The 15,467-nt window shown below is 42.2% G+C and overlaps 4 protein-coding genes and 1 pseudogene across 7 annotated transcripts in view; 2 read left to right on the top strand and 3 right to left on the bottom strand.

Moving 5' to 3' along the window:
* Nucleotides 1–1,069: 1,069 nt before the first annotated feature.
* On the bottom strand, nt 1,070–7,784 carry LOC138127618 (beta-1,3-galactosyltransferase 5). 2 transcript variants are annotated; one of them, XM_069043684.1, is made up of 2 exons: nt 7,578–7,784; nt 1,070–2,753 (listed from the first exon to the last, which is right to left on the bottom strand). In XM_069043684.1, exon 2 carries the CDS (start codon nt 2,730–2,732, stop codon nt 1,707–1,709), a length of 1,026 nt encoding a protein of 341 aa, XP_068899785.1. In that variant the 5' UTR covers nt 2,733–2,753; nt 7,578–7,784; the 3' UTR covers nt 1,070–1,706. The 2 variants fall into 2 exon arrangements, with proteins under 2 accessions (XP_068899785.1, XP_068899791.1); XM_069043690.1 differs by lacking the exon at nt 7,578–7,784 and adding an exon at nt 2,808–3,443.
* Nucleotides 7,785–7,928: 144 nt separating this feature from the next.
* Nucleotides 7,929–15,467, bottom strand: part of RpL14 (ribosomal protein L14) — a 40,330-nt gene continuing 32,791 nt past the window's right edge. For 2 of the 3 annotated variants that reach the window (XM_069043783.1, XM_069043775.1), the window contains exons 2-4: nt 8,707–8,809; nt 8,339–8,533; nt 7,929–8,172 (exon numbers count right to left, since the gene is read on the bottom strand). In XM_069043783.1, the coding sequence (XP_068899884.1) occupies nt 7,969–8,172; nt 8,339–8,533; nt 8,707–8,809 (502 nt within the window). In that variant the 3' untranslated portion in view covers nt 7,929–7,968. Of the gene's footprint in view, nt 8,173–8,338; nt 8,534–8,706; nt 8,810–8,994; nt 9,140–15,467 lie in introns of those variants that run through there. The other variant, XM_069043766.1, reaches the window with a different exon arrangement.
* LOC138127518 (zinc finger CCCH domain-containing protein 3-like) lies at nt 9,411–11,288 on the top strand (annotated as a pseudogene).
* LOC138127604 (LETM1 domain-containing protein 1) lies at nt 11,272–12,771 on the bottom strand. Its single transcript, XM_069043682.1, has 3 exons — nt 12,476–12,771; nt 11,768–12,428; nt 11,272–11,723 (listed from the first exon to the last, which is right to left on the bottom strand). The coding sequence occupies exons 1-3, from the start codon at nt 12,562–12,564 to the stop codon at nt 11,388–11,390; spliced, it is 1,086 nt and encodes a 361-aa protein (XP_068899783.1). The 5' UTR covers nt 12,565–12,771; the 3' UTR covers nt 11,272–11,387.
* On the top strand, nt 13,131–14,712 carry LOC138127636 (DNA polymerase III PolC-type). Its single transcript, XM_069043694.1, has 3 exons — nt 13,131–13,524; nt 13,573–14,047; nt 14,098–14,712. Exons 1-3 carry the CDS (start codon nt 13,236–13,238, stop codon nt 14,303–14,305), a joined length of 972 nt encoding a protein of 323 aa, XP_068899795.1. The 5' UTR covers nt 13,131–13,235; the 3' UTR covers nt 14,306–14,712.

The raw sequence follows: 15,467 nt of genomic DNA, 5'->3' as shown, positions 1-15,467 counted from the left end.
TAGGTACGTCAAATTATAATATTATAAATGTGAAAAAGATATACTTCTGGAAGCCCCTGTATATTAAAGAATTCCTTGCTTCCTAGAAAACACTTCAGTGCTCCTTTAATGATTTCAAAAGAATTTTTTAATTGCTTTCCGTTCAAAATAAAACACAAACATTTTTAAAAGCAACCCTGTAAATTAAAAGCTTTGAATGAATTTTTGAAGAGAGAAATGATAACGTTGAATAATTATATTAAAGTCGCTTCTTTTATTCTAAATGTGTAAAAAATTGAAATCCATCCTATATACTGGGTGATTCCGAAATAAATTTGGAAAAAAAAACGGTAATTGGGGATCATGAAAAGTAATAAGACAAAAAAATTTCTTTAAAAGTTTATTGTTCGATATCTCCCTAGAAATTGAGCTGTATCCATAGTTACCAGTGGTTGAGAGTTTCTCTTTCGTTCACTTCACTTTCGCTCACTGAATTTCGGTGAATTTTGTTAAATATATACTTCTTTTTGTATTTCTTTAAATCCTCTTTAATAGTATTTTTTTTCGTTTTGCCTTGTACCTATTATATGTATTCTCATTTACGACTTTCACTTCAAGACATTTTTAAAACCGTAAATTATGACCTTCCTGGAAAAAATCAACAATATCTCGCAAAATAAATAAATCTTTCACCAAATCAATAGACATTTTAAACGCGACTGTGTACATTTCATCGCGCAAATTATTCCCAAGCGCGCACACTATGTTCTCTTCGACAAACTATTTTTTATTCTGGTGCCTGAATCCTTGACCCCGACCCTGACCCTGACAACACGAAGGGACACAACAGAGTTCTCAATTCGCCATGACTTACCTTTGTTGCTTCTCTTTCGCTCCTAACACCGTATCGCAGTTAGGCAACCAACAATACACGTCTTTTTGTCTATGGTTCATAATTTCATCACGGAGCGAAAACTTGAGTCGCAGTTTTTCCGATCGACAGTTCCGATTGGGTATTTATAGTCGTTTGGTTTGAAATATTTACAGCAGTTCCAAACAAACTAGGCATCTAAAAATAAAACGTCTGACACATAATCGAATGGATTTAATCTTGAACTTGGCACGTTTCTTAGATACTTTTTAAATAGGTACATTGTAATACTAGCAGGTAACATTTGATATTTACTTAGTCTTTCCAACAATAGTTTCGATATTTTGAATATGATCCTATAAGTATATATCATATAGAATAATTGTATAATTACAATAATAAAATATTCTACCCAGCTAGGAATAGTAAGTAGTACTTTGTTCAACAAATAATATTTATACTCCGTAACAAATCTAAATTGTATTTTGTAACTACGTTACTAAAGAAATGCAACAAAAATTTGTACTAAACAGACCGCCCCGCCCACCCGTTGTGTGTACTGCCACGCCCCGCCCCCCTAAATCAGAGAAAAATATATTTTGATCTACTCTTAGGTACTAATTACGTGGACCCCTCGACGTCGTCCCTTGCGTCCCCGCAAGAAACCGTATAACAATAATATAATACTCTGGAACGTATTGCACGAATTCAAGAATCAAAGAACCGTAGGCACTTCATCTAGATCGTAAATTTGTGAAACCTACGAAAAACTTGGCCGTTTTCAGACAGTCTTAGATTTCTAGTACCTATAGATATGTGGGACAGTCTTCGTCTGTCGATTTTGATCGAGGTACTCTCAGGAGATGGCCCCGAGCAGGGAAACGTGCGAGTCCTGGTTCTTGGCGTACTCCCAGAGCGCCTTGATCTGGTGGTTGTTGATGTTGGGGGCGCCGTAGAGGAAGGACCGGTTGAACCTGGAGGGCTGGTCGACGGCGTAGCTCATCTGTCTGTCGGTCAAGACGAGGTTGTCGACGTTGACGTGAGCGAGGCGCACCCTGTCGGCGAGGGTGCCGGTGATGTGGACGTCGTCGATCCAGAAGTAGTCGCTCTTTTGGGCCTCCCTGTACAGGTCGAACACCACGTCGGGGGAGTAGAGGATCGCCCAGCCGGGGCAGTACGGCGGGTAGGTCTTGGCGGGGTACTCCTTGAAGGAGACCCTCCACTTGGACCTCCAGGAGCGGACCACCATGCTGCCGGTGCGCAGGGTGCAGAAGAGCATCCTGGAGCCGCCGAAAGGAGAGAGGTCCGCCGTCAGGAACCTGATCATCGAGGGCATGTTGACGAAGACGTCGTCGTCGGTCTTGAGCACGTAGCGCGCCTGCGGACAGTGGTAGATGGCGTACTTGAACACCATCACGTGCTTGTACGTCATGTTCCTGTAGGCGTCGTCGAACGAGCCCTGGATCACGTCGCCGAACTCCTCGTGCTCCCTCTCGAGGCGGCTCTTCACGGCGCCGCGGACCAGCCCCGTGACGAAGAGCACCCGCACCTGGGCCGTGTTCCTGCCCCAGGTCTCCCGCACCACCCTGCGCGTGCCGAAGTTCTTGGGGTCGGAGTGCACCAGGACGAGCAGCACGGGGCTGGAGTCGTTGCAGGGCAGGCTGAGCATGGTGAAGGTGAAGTTGCGCAGGTCGATCAGCTGGGGGTAGTCGTCCGGGGGCAGGCTGCCGACGGGGTGGCTGTAGCTGGCGTTGGAGGAGTACAGGCTGTAGACGGTGACGGCGACGGCGGGATCCCGCTCGCCGCTGATCTGCCACACCGCCACCAGCACGGCGGCGAGGATGGCGGCGTACACGACGGGCCACAGGCGCTTGTCGACCATCTTCACGAGGGCATCTTCCACCTGGAACAGCGCGGGCTGAGTGACAGACGTGGGGTGGCAACGCACACAACCTACCGTATCGCTCCCGGCACTGACCGCCGCGAGAACGTCGACTATCGATTCATATTTTAATTGGTGTATCGTTTATCCAAGGAGCCGCTCGTTTTATATCCCATCAACAATTCACCGCCACCCCCTTATCGACGTCAGAACTGTCAAAATGCCTGAACTACGACACGTGTTGCCCTCATGGGTGTCGCTCAGTTCACGTAAACAAAGATGTTGTGACCTTGACCGGTAATCTACTCTACTCGCGGGTCCAATTTAACGTTTCGTGTGTCAAAGGTGAAAACAACGAATTCTTAGCGTGTCCGATCAAATATAAAGCGAGGCGCTTCCACGGAATCCGTGAAGGGAGCAACAAGTGGCAACTGAAACAGCCACGAAACTACTGCTCGATGGGAATTAATGAAACGGAAACGGAAGAGATAACTTTTAGATTTGGATAGGAAGTAGTTTCCGCGATGTAGCAGTTTTTCTGTAAGCAAAAAAGAAGAGAAACCTTCGTTCTTGGAGCTTTTCTGTTTACCAATAAAAAAAACAAAGACGACAAAGCCAAATAGTTATGAAATTTTATTTGGTGAGGTAAGAATTAGGTATTATATCATGAGTAGTTAATGATGATCTTATTTTCATTTTACTGCTTGTTACGAGTATGACACAAGAGGTGTGTCTTTTCATAATATTGTTAACGAGATGAAAGATTGTTTTGTAGATTTACAATAATACCGGGTGGCTTTTAATGATTCAAATTATTTTTGTTCGGTTGGAAACACATTTACAAATTTTATGTTGGTACACTTGACTGTCAAATTCAAACATGAAGTTTAAAAGTCGAAATAAATAAATTATTTATTCCTAGAATCTTAACCTAGAAAGCGAATCAACAGATAACTTTGACAAAATAATGACTAGACCAATTATTCGGGAGTGCCAACCCACTAAATTTGTCTCAATCATTAAAAGTCACCCGGTAGTTAACGTATAATCTGTTTCAAAATCAAAAATCCACCAACACTGCATTCTACCTCGAAAATACAACCGACAACGTCGCCAACTTTTGTTTTTAGTACGTCTGCAAATATGAGAAAAAAGTGGGGTTATGAAAGAAAACTGTTGACAGACGTTTTGGTCGTAGTTCATCGTGTTTTTTTTGTTCTTATTTTATTATTTCACTCAAAAGGTGTGATATGGTAGCTACCACTTTTTGTAGGTACATAATAATTATTTTGTATTACGTAAGTAAACTCAAGAGTTCTCAGTAAAATTTTGACGGGAGGTTGGGCCAACCCAAAAAATGAAACTTATTCTAGGGATTTCTTTTTTCCGCCAACATAATTCAACAAGTGGTGGATTTTTGATTTTGAAACAGATTATAGGTATGGTTTACGGCAATGGAATATTTGTGTGATAATAATAGTGAAATTTGAAAAAACTGAAGGCGATAACACCATAACAGAATAAAATTAGAATGTTTACAATTTTATCTGGGGAAAAATAAGTATTGGGCTTCGAAAAAAATTCCTTAAGTAAGTTTTAATTTACTCCATTTTTAAACATTGATAGAAAAAATATCCGTTTTTAATAGTACATAATTTATTTAACGAGTTCGTGTGTAAATTGGGTTTTTTTTTGGTATGAGTTTAAAACGCGAGTGAAACGAGCGTTTTAAAGGCCCACGAGTGTCAAAAAGAGCCCAATTTACACACGAACGACTTGAATACGTTTTTTTGTTCGTTCACACAGGAGAAAATTCTCAAATTCTGACAGTGTCGAACAAAAAAAAAAACTGTTTGCCAAATATCTGACGATTTATGTTGGTTAAACAGTAAATATCCCTAGAATCGTATATGGTAACTGAAGACAGGACAAGTTCGTACAGCTGAAATGACAGTTTTATTTTGCCAAATTGACACGTGTTTTCGAAAAAATTGTATTTAATAACAATGATAATGTTTGATAAATTGCATACGTGAGATGTGAACAAGAATTTGAATTGGACATTTAAAAATTCTTTTTGAACTCACTAACTTCAAAGTGACATTTAGCAAACGCAACCGTTAACCGCGAACGTAGATTTCGCGCACTAGTGCTTCAAAATCAACCAAAAAGCATTGGCCTTTTTGAGCATTCTGAAAATAATTTGACTTGATAATAATAAAATCTGCTTTACAAAACGTCATTTCTCCAATTTGGATGTTGAAAATTTCGAAAGAATGAAAAGAAATCGCTATTAATTCGATTGACTTTACTTTAGATTGACAGTGACTTTAGATTGACACTTGGGCAAGCGCCATCTATTCACTAAATTGTTTATGGCACATTCGCGCAAATAATGCGCTCATGTGCGAAAAGTGTCTTCTCGCACTCGGTTCGTAAATAACTATTGTAGCAAAAAATTTAATTGGAAACACTTAAAAGAACCCCATTTTCAGTTGCAGAAAAATGTAACGCAGATATTCTTGTTTATCAGATCTTTTCCCATGAATCTCTTTGCAAACATATTTTCTTTTTTTTCTTCTTATATTTCTTTTGTTTGCTGTTGGTAAATAGTACTGTCCCCATTAATCAAATATTCATCGTGTAAATCATTTAATCCGTTTTGTTACCCAAGAAGACAAGAAGACTGTTTGCTGTTCAATATTTGCCTAAGCTACAGAAATAATTTACCTTACTTTTAAATAGTCATAACACTCACAACCACCAAAGCGTACCTACATTGTTTAATTAATTTAATCTTTAACAATGCCCAAAAAAATATTTTATTGTGAAATTCAAGCAAATAGAATATTTATTACAACACACTATAAATATTATTTTTGTGTCTTGCGATAATATCAAATGAACAAATTTAATATGTTGACATGCGAAATGACGCAAGTGACCTTGTCGTTCTTCCAATACTCTAACCAAAAAGATTTGAATTTTTATCATTCTAATTATCAACTTTCTGTCTGATTTCTTTTCGGTTCCATCTCATTTTTTTTATTATGTAATCAATCAACAAATTTTTTGTACAGTCGATGGATAAATAAAACTGGGACAAAAATTACAATCACGTAAGTCAAAAATTACAAATTTCCATCGTTTAATTACGGTTTTATCACAAATAGGTTAACTTTGGTATGACATATTGTAAAGATACTGACAAATATATTGACAATTCAGTAGTCTGATTTACATAGATTAAATTTTAAGTGTCCCAGCTTTATTTGTCCATCGACCGTACCAAAAAATCTACAGGCGATTCTTTTTTCCATTTTAAAATATACAGAAATAATAGTTATTTAAGATATAAGTGTAAAAAGTTATCCTTTATTGCACGAACGAGTTTTTTAGAAAATTGCGTGTAATGCCAACGATGTTGCCAACTAAAGATGTCAAATGTGTTACCAACATAACAAAATAATTTTGAATCATTGTTAGTCACTCGGTACTACCTATTTGTTTATTTTATGCTCGCAAATGATCTCCTTTGACACTTTTGATATTTAACACACTTCGACAGCGTTTAACCTCGATTAGATTTTCCCCCAAAACCCAACTTACTCCCCACAATTTTGGAAAATTCTCAACAATAACTATGTATTCCTTTTGCTCGCGCCGTTTCTAGATATATCATTCGTACTTGTCTTTAGATTTTTTTCAATTATTGCAACAGAAAAATGCAACTTTAGTTCGACTTTATTTTTCCAAAAAAAATGTAATTTTGTTCTGAAAAGGTTTGAAAATTACAATTTTAACACGTGCTAATCTGATTCATTCTGAAACACTGCAATTCCATAAAACAATTTTATAGCATAAAACAATCTTTTACTAGTGTAATGACCTGTTTCTGTTAACTACGACTTCTGTACTAGATATCTCAATTAGCAACAAGCTTAGTAACAATGTAAATAAGTATAGGTATCTTTTAATTTGTCTTTGACTGTTGTGACAATCAACATATGAAATGAGAATTACAAAAAAAAAAGAAAAATTCTAACAATAAGAGCTAGGAAGTACGACTTCTGGCAGGTTATTAACCTAATTTAATCCCGGATCTGATAAATAGAAAATCCAATTTCACAATAAAAACAGAATTGTCTGCTTAACAACGTGCGGTATTGTTTGAACAATACTTCTTGTTTGATAACCTTGAGAACTCTAATGAAAAAGTAGATAATGCACCGTAACGTTAATATCTAAAGCAAACAAGGAAAATCTAACAAGTTGGACGAAAATAACAATTGGCAAATTGTGTTTAAATAAATTGGATTTCATCTCTTTCTTTTGTAAAGTAAAATTGGGAGAGAAAAAAATTCTAGCACGAGTTTCAGATTTGATTTTTTTTTCGGTCAGTTGTGAAGTAAAAATCTCAATTTTCTCGTGGTCACGCGCCAGGTCCCGGCGTGATGAACGGGCCAATTAACTTTAATTAATTAAGTCGGATGTAAATTTCCCCTGCCCCTTTGAAAAATGAAAACGATCGCTCAGTGCAAACTCCACGTCGGCCGCTTCCTCTATCGATTGACAATGATGGAACGAGCACGCCAGGAAGACACTAATTTATAGCATTTTCCTCCAACCCCCAGTTTAATAAATGCGTGAAAAACGCCTCGATCGATACATATTCCTTGCATAATTCACCGGCCGCGACAACCCCCACGTGCCCCATCAAATATTCACAAACTCATCTGGTTATCGTCTTCGACGAACGACATCGTGAATAAGTAAACCGTCTGACGTGGCCCCCGTCGAGGTCGCTATTGGCGCCCCGGCGGGGGGCGCGCCGACTGCACCTACCTGTTACGATTGAGCATCCGCAACTTTTCACATCTCAACACACCTCGACGTTGGACTTTTGTACCTCATCTCGCCGCGAACGACGCCGACTGCACGACTGACAGAGATGCTGGAAAATATCGATCCGGGAAGCGGACAGGGCTGGAGTAGGAAGTTTTCGTCCCGGCGGGACGCGACTGGCGCACTCTCTTCTCATCGTCGCCGCGACCTGGATTTAATTAGCGGCGCGAAATGGCCGGCGGAGGGGCGGCCGCGACCTCCACCCCACCCACAAAAAAAATCGTCCGATGATATCGCGAGGAAAGGAGCCGGACAAAATGTTTGTGGAGAGGTTGCCACAAATATTTACCATTTTCTTTATAAAATTTATTTTTGTCGATTAATTAACAAACTATGTACTTTTTCCCTTTTTGGCTTTGCCTGCCTTTTTGGGCTTGGGCTTGTCGCCCCCTTTCGCCATCTTCTTCTTCCCGTACAAGGTTCCGTTCCTCGAGGCGGCCTTCTTCAAGTTCCTGAATGCTATGGTGCGGATGTAGTTCCTGCGGGACCGCGCCCTGCGCAATTTGAACCGGTCGAAGTCCGTCAGCTGGGCCCTCTGAAACACACTCAATCAACACCTGTCCACACACTAGATCCCCCCACAAAACAAAACAATCAATCAGTGAATCGATCAGCATCATTACACGTCAGCCGGCAATTCCTATCATAACTGTATCATCACGGTTTCGACAGCCCCCCTAGAAACTTTCAACGCAACGCACCTTTTCCTTGGCGGCGACTTTATTCGCCCACGCTGATTTCTCCCATTGCTCATTGATCTTGGCGTCGTTCCACGCCTTACGGACGACGCGAGTGGAGCCCGAGAACGGGAATCTCAATCTGAACTTGGTCAAGTGTAACTGATTGAGGCGGATCTGGGTCCGAGCGACGTTGCTAGCTGGGCCATCTACCAATACCTACAAAACAATCAATTTACCTTCTGGTCAAATCATTTGTATATTTGTCGATCAAGCGCTATACGTCAGAGGTTAATTTAGCTGCATTTACTATCAGTCGGCAATTCCTATCAATTCTGGTTCATCATAACAAATTTATTTGACACGGGAAACATAACCTAAAAGGTACTCACTCGGGTTTGGTCTATTACGTCGACTATGCTGACCAGTTTTCCTTTGTTGGGGCCGTCGGCGATGAGCGCCACGCGGCCGGTCTCCACGAACCTTTGGAAAGGCTGAAAAGGGGTTCCAGGCGTTATTTTCACTCACCATGTGAACGACACTTTTTGGTTATGATTTAAACGATGCAAGTATGAAATAAAATGTGTACAAATTACAAATGAGACTTGAGCGAGTTGATCTCCACACAAATTATGCGACTTTACGTGTTTATTTACGATTACAATAACGAATACACTTACCATGCTTCACTCTGAAACCAAAAGAATGATGGCCGCTACGTTACCGGAAGTGCAAGTTTGACAGTTGGCAAAGTAGTCAAAAGAGCAACTGTTGCACTGGTGGTGATAAAATTCAATAGTTTCAAATAATAAATCTGAATCTAGACCGATTGATTAATAATGTGAATAATATTTAGATAATCGTTGGATAGAGAAAAAATTAATATTCGTACGTTGTAAAAACTGTTACGGGTGCGTACGATTCTGAAAAAATTGACAAAATTGGAGATGTTATAGATGGAGTAAAAAATGCACGTAGAAACAGATTACGTTTACGGTTATTGAGATATTCAATTTGTTCCATTTCATTTGCGATACATACATGTTTGGATTTTTTTTGGTAATTTATATTTACAATTATTTGCGAACGCGGTCAGTCACGTGACAGTGACGCATGAGAAAAAACGTCAAAGCTCAAAGTGTCATATGGTGCAAAGTGTCAAATTGCGGAATGTGATGTAAAGTGTATAGAGACTATTTTTCAATAATTCATAGGAAATTAGTGTCAGTTATTCGCAATGAACTACTACGCACGTAAGTATCTAAAATTTGGATGAATTTTCTACGTTCTAGCGGACACATTTCAGCGATGAGTCACCAGTATCTGCCCCAACAGCCCCAGTTCCATTTCCCCCCGCCCAGCCTCCCCAGCACATCTACGAATCGTTTCATTTACGTAAAGCACAATTTCGTGAACCCGAACCCGAATCCGACCGTCCGAGTCCTCGTCAATCCCCATTTCAAAAAGAAAGTTTACGTGAATCCCCAGTTCACCGGGAATGTTTGCCAGATTCACGTGAATCCCGCGCAGAACGCAAAGCCGAAGATTCACGTGAATCCGAACGTGTTGAAAAATTTCGCGACGTCCGTAAAAAGCGTGCCAAAAGTCGAACCGGTGCTAGAATCGAAATCGACGACTGTGATATCCACTAGAAATAAGTTGGTGCGGGTTCCGTACAATCCGGCAGACAGGGTAGTTAGGAAAAGGCGCAGTTCGGTGCACACAAAGTACAAAATCGTCCGTACCGGTAGTGTCAGCAGGTTCAAATTGGACAAGAGGAAGAGTGTGAGCAGTCCAGGGGCGAGGTCCGCGAAGAAGAAGTACGTTTACGTGAATCGGTTCTTGAGCATGGGGGTGGTGGCCAAGAACGTGTTGTTGAGGAAGAACGCTAGCTTGGGGAAACCCGGATTTGTCAATATCAACGGGATTTTGTACAAGAAGTCGCCGAACTCGCTGAAGAAGGCGTCGGATTCGCCGAAACCTGCGTCGTCGAAGTATAAGATCGCGAGGAAGGAGGCCAAACAGCGAGTCAGTTCGTCGAACCCGCGGCGGAGCGTCGTGAAACGTTTCAAACTGATCAGGTCTGGGCCAGGTCCCCGCGAGACGGCCAAGAAGTCACCAGAAGTTCGTTTTTCAGGTCGAGAAAGCAATCCAGAGTGGCCCCCAACAAACTGCGAAAATGCAACATCCCCTGTCCCGTTTTCCGCAAGTTCGGCAGGTGCAGCGGGAAGAGCGACGGCACCTGCATCAAGCTGCACAACCCGGACCAGATCGTCCTGTGCACCAGGTGAGCGCTCGGGCGGCGCAACGGCTCCCGCTGATCCCGTCGTCTGTTGAAGGTTCCTGCAAGGCGCCTGCCTCGACCAGAACTGCCTCCTCTCGCACAAAGTCTCCGACGAGAAGGTGCCCACCTGCAAGTACTACCTCGACGGTCTGTGCTCCAGGGACGGCTGTCCCTACCTCCACGTCAAGATCAGCCCCAAGGCGGACGTGTGCCGCGACTTCGTCGAAGGCTTTTGCAAGAAGGGTGCCCAGGTGAGTGCGGCGCCGGCCTAGTCTCGGAGTCTCAACGGTGCGGTTTCAGTGCGACAAGCGTCACCAGTTCTTGTGCCCCGACTTCGAGAAAACGAAGACGTGCGCGAAGAGGAGGTGTCCGTATCCGCACGGGAACACGGTAAGAAAAAATACTAAGGTTTTAAATGCTGTTGCCAAGAAATGTTCAACGAAAAAAGACAAAGCGAGGAGAGTGGCGGAGCCCGAAAACGGGCGCTACTATAAGGACTCGCACGTCGAATCAGGCGAGAGCGGACGACAGGACTCGGTTGTTAAGGCTGTTTCGAGGGAGAGACCAAAATTGGGGGATTTACCGGCTTTTATACCGTTTTTCGAGACCACGTGACGAATATTTCTTGGCAATTTTAGATTTTTATGATTATAATTTATAAATGAAAGAACAGTAAAGGATCTTAACAAATGTTTCTGTTTTATTTGTCCCGAATCCTCGACGTACAAAATTACTTGGGTCATTTTTGGTACCTTCATATCACAAGTTGCAAATAATAAATTAAACTAACTACGATTTGTCCTTATAAATCAACGACCAATTTGACGGCTCGTTGTAAGCCAGCAAGATGGGGCAATGCAACAAGAGCGACAAATTCTCTTTGTCGACGGCCGAAGAGATGGCGATCCAGTTGTTCAACCAGCTTATCATGTCCTCGCTGCGCATGTTGGCGGGGTTGAGCCCCCTTATCAGACAAGCGTTCCTGAGAGCCTCCGCCGGCATGTTGTGGACGCCCCCTTCCCGCAGGATCGCGTTGTCCATCGCTTTGAGTATCACAGCGCGTTCAGAGAGCCGCGTCCGCCTGAACCAGCCCGTGTGCAAGTCGTGGACCTTCAACAGATGTCTCTGCAAGACAAACAATCGACCAGCGGCCACCCCCCCCAACTCACCACGTGCCGCCGCTTCAAGTAGATCAAGTGGTAGGGCTCGCACATGAACAGCTCTTTGCACCTGAGGATCTGCTCCACGTGGGGCTGCACGCCGCTCCCGATCATGCCCAAAAGAGAGGCCCACTCCGCGTACCGCTTGTGCCGCTCCAGCTTGTCCAGCTGGGCCTGGACGCAGCGGAAGAGGGGGCGGTTGTGCAAGAGGCGGTCCTTCAAGTCGCTCACGTTGAACTCGGACTTTTGCTGCAAGTTCCAAAAGTGGCGCGACAGGAAGGTCCGCGGGAAGAAGTAGGCTATGGGGAAAATTACATAGTTGGCTAGGGGTAGGGTGGAGAGGATCAAGACCGGCGCAAGTTTCAGCATGTCTTTGGGCATCTGGTGGTACAGCTCGATCTCGCGCCGCGTCAAGTTCTTGAACCTGTCCCGCTGGGGCGTGTTCAGCATTCTCACAATCCGGAAGTAGTCTCTCAAGTCTTGCGCGAATTCTTTGATCCCTACCGTGAAGACGCGGTAGACGCGCATCGCCCCCGGGAAACTGCGCTCCAGGACTTTGTCGTAGTTTTTCAGGTATTCGAGGTAGCGGTGGACGACGTAGAAGCGGATCTTTTTCGATTCGGTCTTGTACAGGGACTTCCTGTGCAGGCTTGGGGACGCGTGAAAGTGTCTGGAATTGACGTTTGTTTGATGCAGTCGAAACGAAACGGTTCTCACCTGAGTGGCGTCGACATTTTTGGCAACTTTAACAACGTACAAAGCGTACTCGTCCGAGTCCTGCACAAGTTCACCAGAAACTGTGTCATGTCGATTTGTTGTTGTTCGCTAATTAGATCGAATTATTATTTACTAACCACTGTCAAAATTCACCATATCGATCATTTTTGTAACGATTCTTCAGCTTGAAAACTATTTTTATTTTGAAGGTTAGATATTTTTGACAATGACACTTCTCCCCACCAATGACATTTCCATCGATTATTGCCGTTCAACTGTTCAAGTCTGGCCGGAATGCACTCGAAACACCCAAAAATTTCGAAAAATTCGGTTTTAAAATTGATTTCGATCAAAAATTTACCAAATTCAATTCATGCGAAATATTGACAGTGTAAAACTCATCAGTGGTGCCAACCTGACTAACCTGAGCCATAGTGAAAATTAAAAAATTGAAAATAAAATTCTGCGATTTGACAGATGCGTGAATAATTATTATCAAGTATCTCCAACCCTAATTTAATTAACAAAAAGAATGCCCTGTTGCACGTTTTTTACATCGATAGGCGATGAATTATCGATTAAGATGCATCGTGATAACGAGAAGTCCACAAAGACTTCTTGTTTGTTTTGTATCAAGACTATCAAGTAACAAGTAGCCGGCGCCAGTGGCGTGGGTATCGTTTTTCCGTTACTCCCACAGATAATTGTATTTTAATTATCTGCAATGATGAGCATATCATGCTAATTAGCGGAAGTAATTATGCGGGGGACATTCTTATCAAGAATAAATAACTTTGTCTCAAGTTGCACTGGTAAAAGTAACTTAACCTCAAAAACGATGTCGCCGATAAAAACCTTCGTGTTTCTGGACCTGGAGACGACCGGTTTGCCCCACCTGGAGCACAATTTAACGAAAATAACGGAACTGTGTGCCGTATCGGTGCAAGCAGATCACATCGAGCTGGGAGTGTTTCCGAGGGTGCACAACAAGCTAAACCTTTGCTTCAACCCCCACAAGATGATCAGCCCCGACAGTACCGAAATTACAGGTGAGCCACGCTTCTTTCGTGTGCACGCGCTCTGACCCGTCCTTTTAGGGCTCTCGAACGACTTGCTGGAGCACCAGGCCCTGTTTTGCAAAAATGTAGTGGAAATGTTGACAAAATGGTTGGAAATGAATAGAAAACCGATTTGTCTGGTCGCGCACAACGGAAATCGCTTTGATTTTCCGATTTTGAGGAGAGAAATCGAGAGCACTTGCAGCAGCCTTCCAGAGGACTTGCTCTGCATAGACTCTCTGGCGGCGTTCCGGGACCTAGACAGGAGTGAAGAGGTGGTCCAAACAACACCCAAAGAGGTGGTCCAAACAACACCCAAAGAAATACCTTTTGAGTTGGACGACGGGTTCGACGAGCTCTTGGTTCAAGCGGTCGAAGAATACGAACGCTCTCAAAAACTGTCACCTGCGGAAGTACAAAAAATCAACGAGACCACGCCTCATAAACAGATTGTGGGACGTGCAGGTGGAGAGGATGCGAGAGTGCCCCCCAGGAAGCAGCCGAGTCAACGAAAGTATGTTTCGATAGAATTTTGAAACGACAGTTTCAGTTGGAGTGTTTCAGGTGTTTCAGCAGTTACAAACTGCAAGATGTGTACAGCAGAGTGACGTGCAAGGAAGCTTTGAACGCTCACGAAGCCGAGGGCGACGTCGTCATGTTGATCACTTGTGCGGCTGTCTACGGCGAAAGATTCGTAGCTTATGCTAACGAAAAGTCGAAAAAATTCTCCGAAATGCCGATGATGAAGCCGGGGAGAAAAATCGGGACGTAGTTTTTGGGGAACGCCCGTTGCTCGGCAAGTCAGGCTTGCCAACGGTGCCTTAGTAATAAAAAAACTTAGACCCTAGAATTCCTTTTTTTTCGATTTTATCATCGTCTTTTAATACGCTTGAGTCTTTTCTGACGTGTGTTTTTATATTTTTTAGTAAGTGTCAACCCAAATGGTATTTTAATTAACTGAAGATGTACGAATTTTTTGTTCTTAAAGAACTGTCTTTCGATTGCGAGATTTGTATATTTGGCTTGTCTTTTTAAATGTATTTATTTTGTAAAATGTATAATTTGTAGGGGGATCCCAAGAAAATATAGAAAACATTTAACCAACACATAAAAGTAAAACAACAATTTTTAATTAAATCTTGCTCATTAGTGCCGATGAAATAAATAAATATGATTTAATTTTGTTTCTGCATCTTTACCTCGTGCCCTGCGGTAGTCGATGACAAAATAAAAATACACAACACTGCGTTCCTCAATTGTTTATTAAAACCTGATACGCTTTTCATCATTTCATTTGAAAATAAAGCGGTACAGAAATGAATAAAACGATAATCCAAATGGGATTCATCAGTAGTACTTGAATTGCAGATGTGATAATCGCGCAAAAGAGTGGTATTATTTATCTGTAACACCATCATACACCAGTTGATTAAAATACCAACACACCCAACAGAGAGCGAGTTGGTGGCCAAACAAATAGAATGACCATTAAAATCGAGTAATGGATTGGAGAAAAATTCTCTAAAATAAATTCCAAAAAAGAGAGCATTATGTTCCTGCAAAAAAACATAATCTGATTGGAATAACAACAGCAAAAAATCTTACGATATTTAGGTGTGGCGTACGAGCACGAACAACAGACCTTTTGTTCTTTGTTAACAATGTAGACGAAGTGTGGCAAAAAGTCTCGGCGTACCGAGCAGGGGAAATACCCAAATTCAAAAACAGACAATGTTAGTTATTATTACGTAAACATGACACGATTCAAAGAAGCAAACATGTTGAATCGGAGATTTGTCCTACCTATATTATTGTTTTTTAATGTGATTTGTTGCCGGTAAAATGAGGAGTAATAAACGACCAGAAGGAAAACATTTTTCGCGTTTTTTCTGGCTAGACGGCCTCGGGGCGTCCTCCTAGATCGTTTCCCACCA

Source organism: Tenebrio molitor, chromosome 1, assembly GCF_963966145.1.
Source record: "Tenebrio molitor chromosome 1, icTenMoli1.1, whole genome shotgun sequence".
In the NCBI taxonomy this organism is placed as follows: Eukaryota; Metazoa; Arthropoda; class Insecta; order Coleoptera; family Tenebrionidae; genus Tenebrio; species Tenebrio molitor.
Note: the sequence above shows the minus strand (reverse complement) of the source record. Positions and strands in the feature narration are given on the sequence as shown.

Bases quoted from the DNA above. Each gene is read 5' to 3' on its own strand.
- LOC138127636 (XM_069043694.1), top strand. From the start codon at position 13,236: ATGCGGGGGACATTCTTATCAAGAATAAATAACTTTGTCTCAAGTTGC. The intron at 13,525-13,572 runs GTGAGCCACGCT...CCGTCCTTTTAG, and splicing joins CGACAGTACCGAAATTACAG to GGCTCTCGAACGACTTGCTG. The intron at 14,048-14,097 runs GTATGTTTCGAT...GGAGTGTTTCAG, and splicing joins AAGCAGCCGAGTCAACGAAA to GTGTTTCAGCAGTTACAAAC.
- LOC138127604 (XM_069043682.1), bottom strand. From the start codon at position 12,564: ATGACACAGTTTCTGGTGAACTTGTGCAGGACTCGGACGAGTACGCTT. The intron at 12,429-12,475 runs GTGAGAACCGTT...CGTCAATTCCAG, and splicing joins AAAATGTCGACGCCACTCAG to ACACTTTCACGCGTCCCCAA. The intron at 11,724-11,767 runs GTGAGTTGGGGG...TTTGTCTTGCAG, and splicing joins ACTTGAAGCGGCGGCACGTG to AGACATCTGTTGAAGGTCCA.
- LOC138127618 (XM_069043684.1), bottom strand. From the start codon at position 2,732: ATGGTCGACAAGCGCCTGTGGCCCGTCGTGTACGCCGCCATCCTCGCC.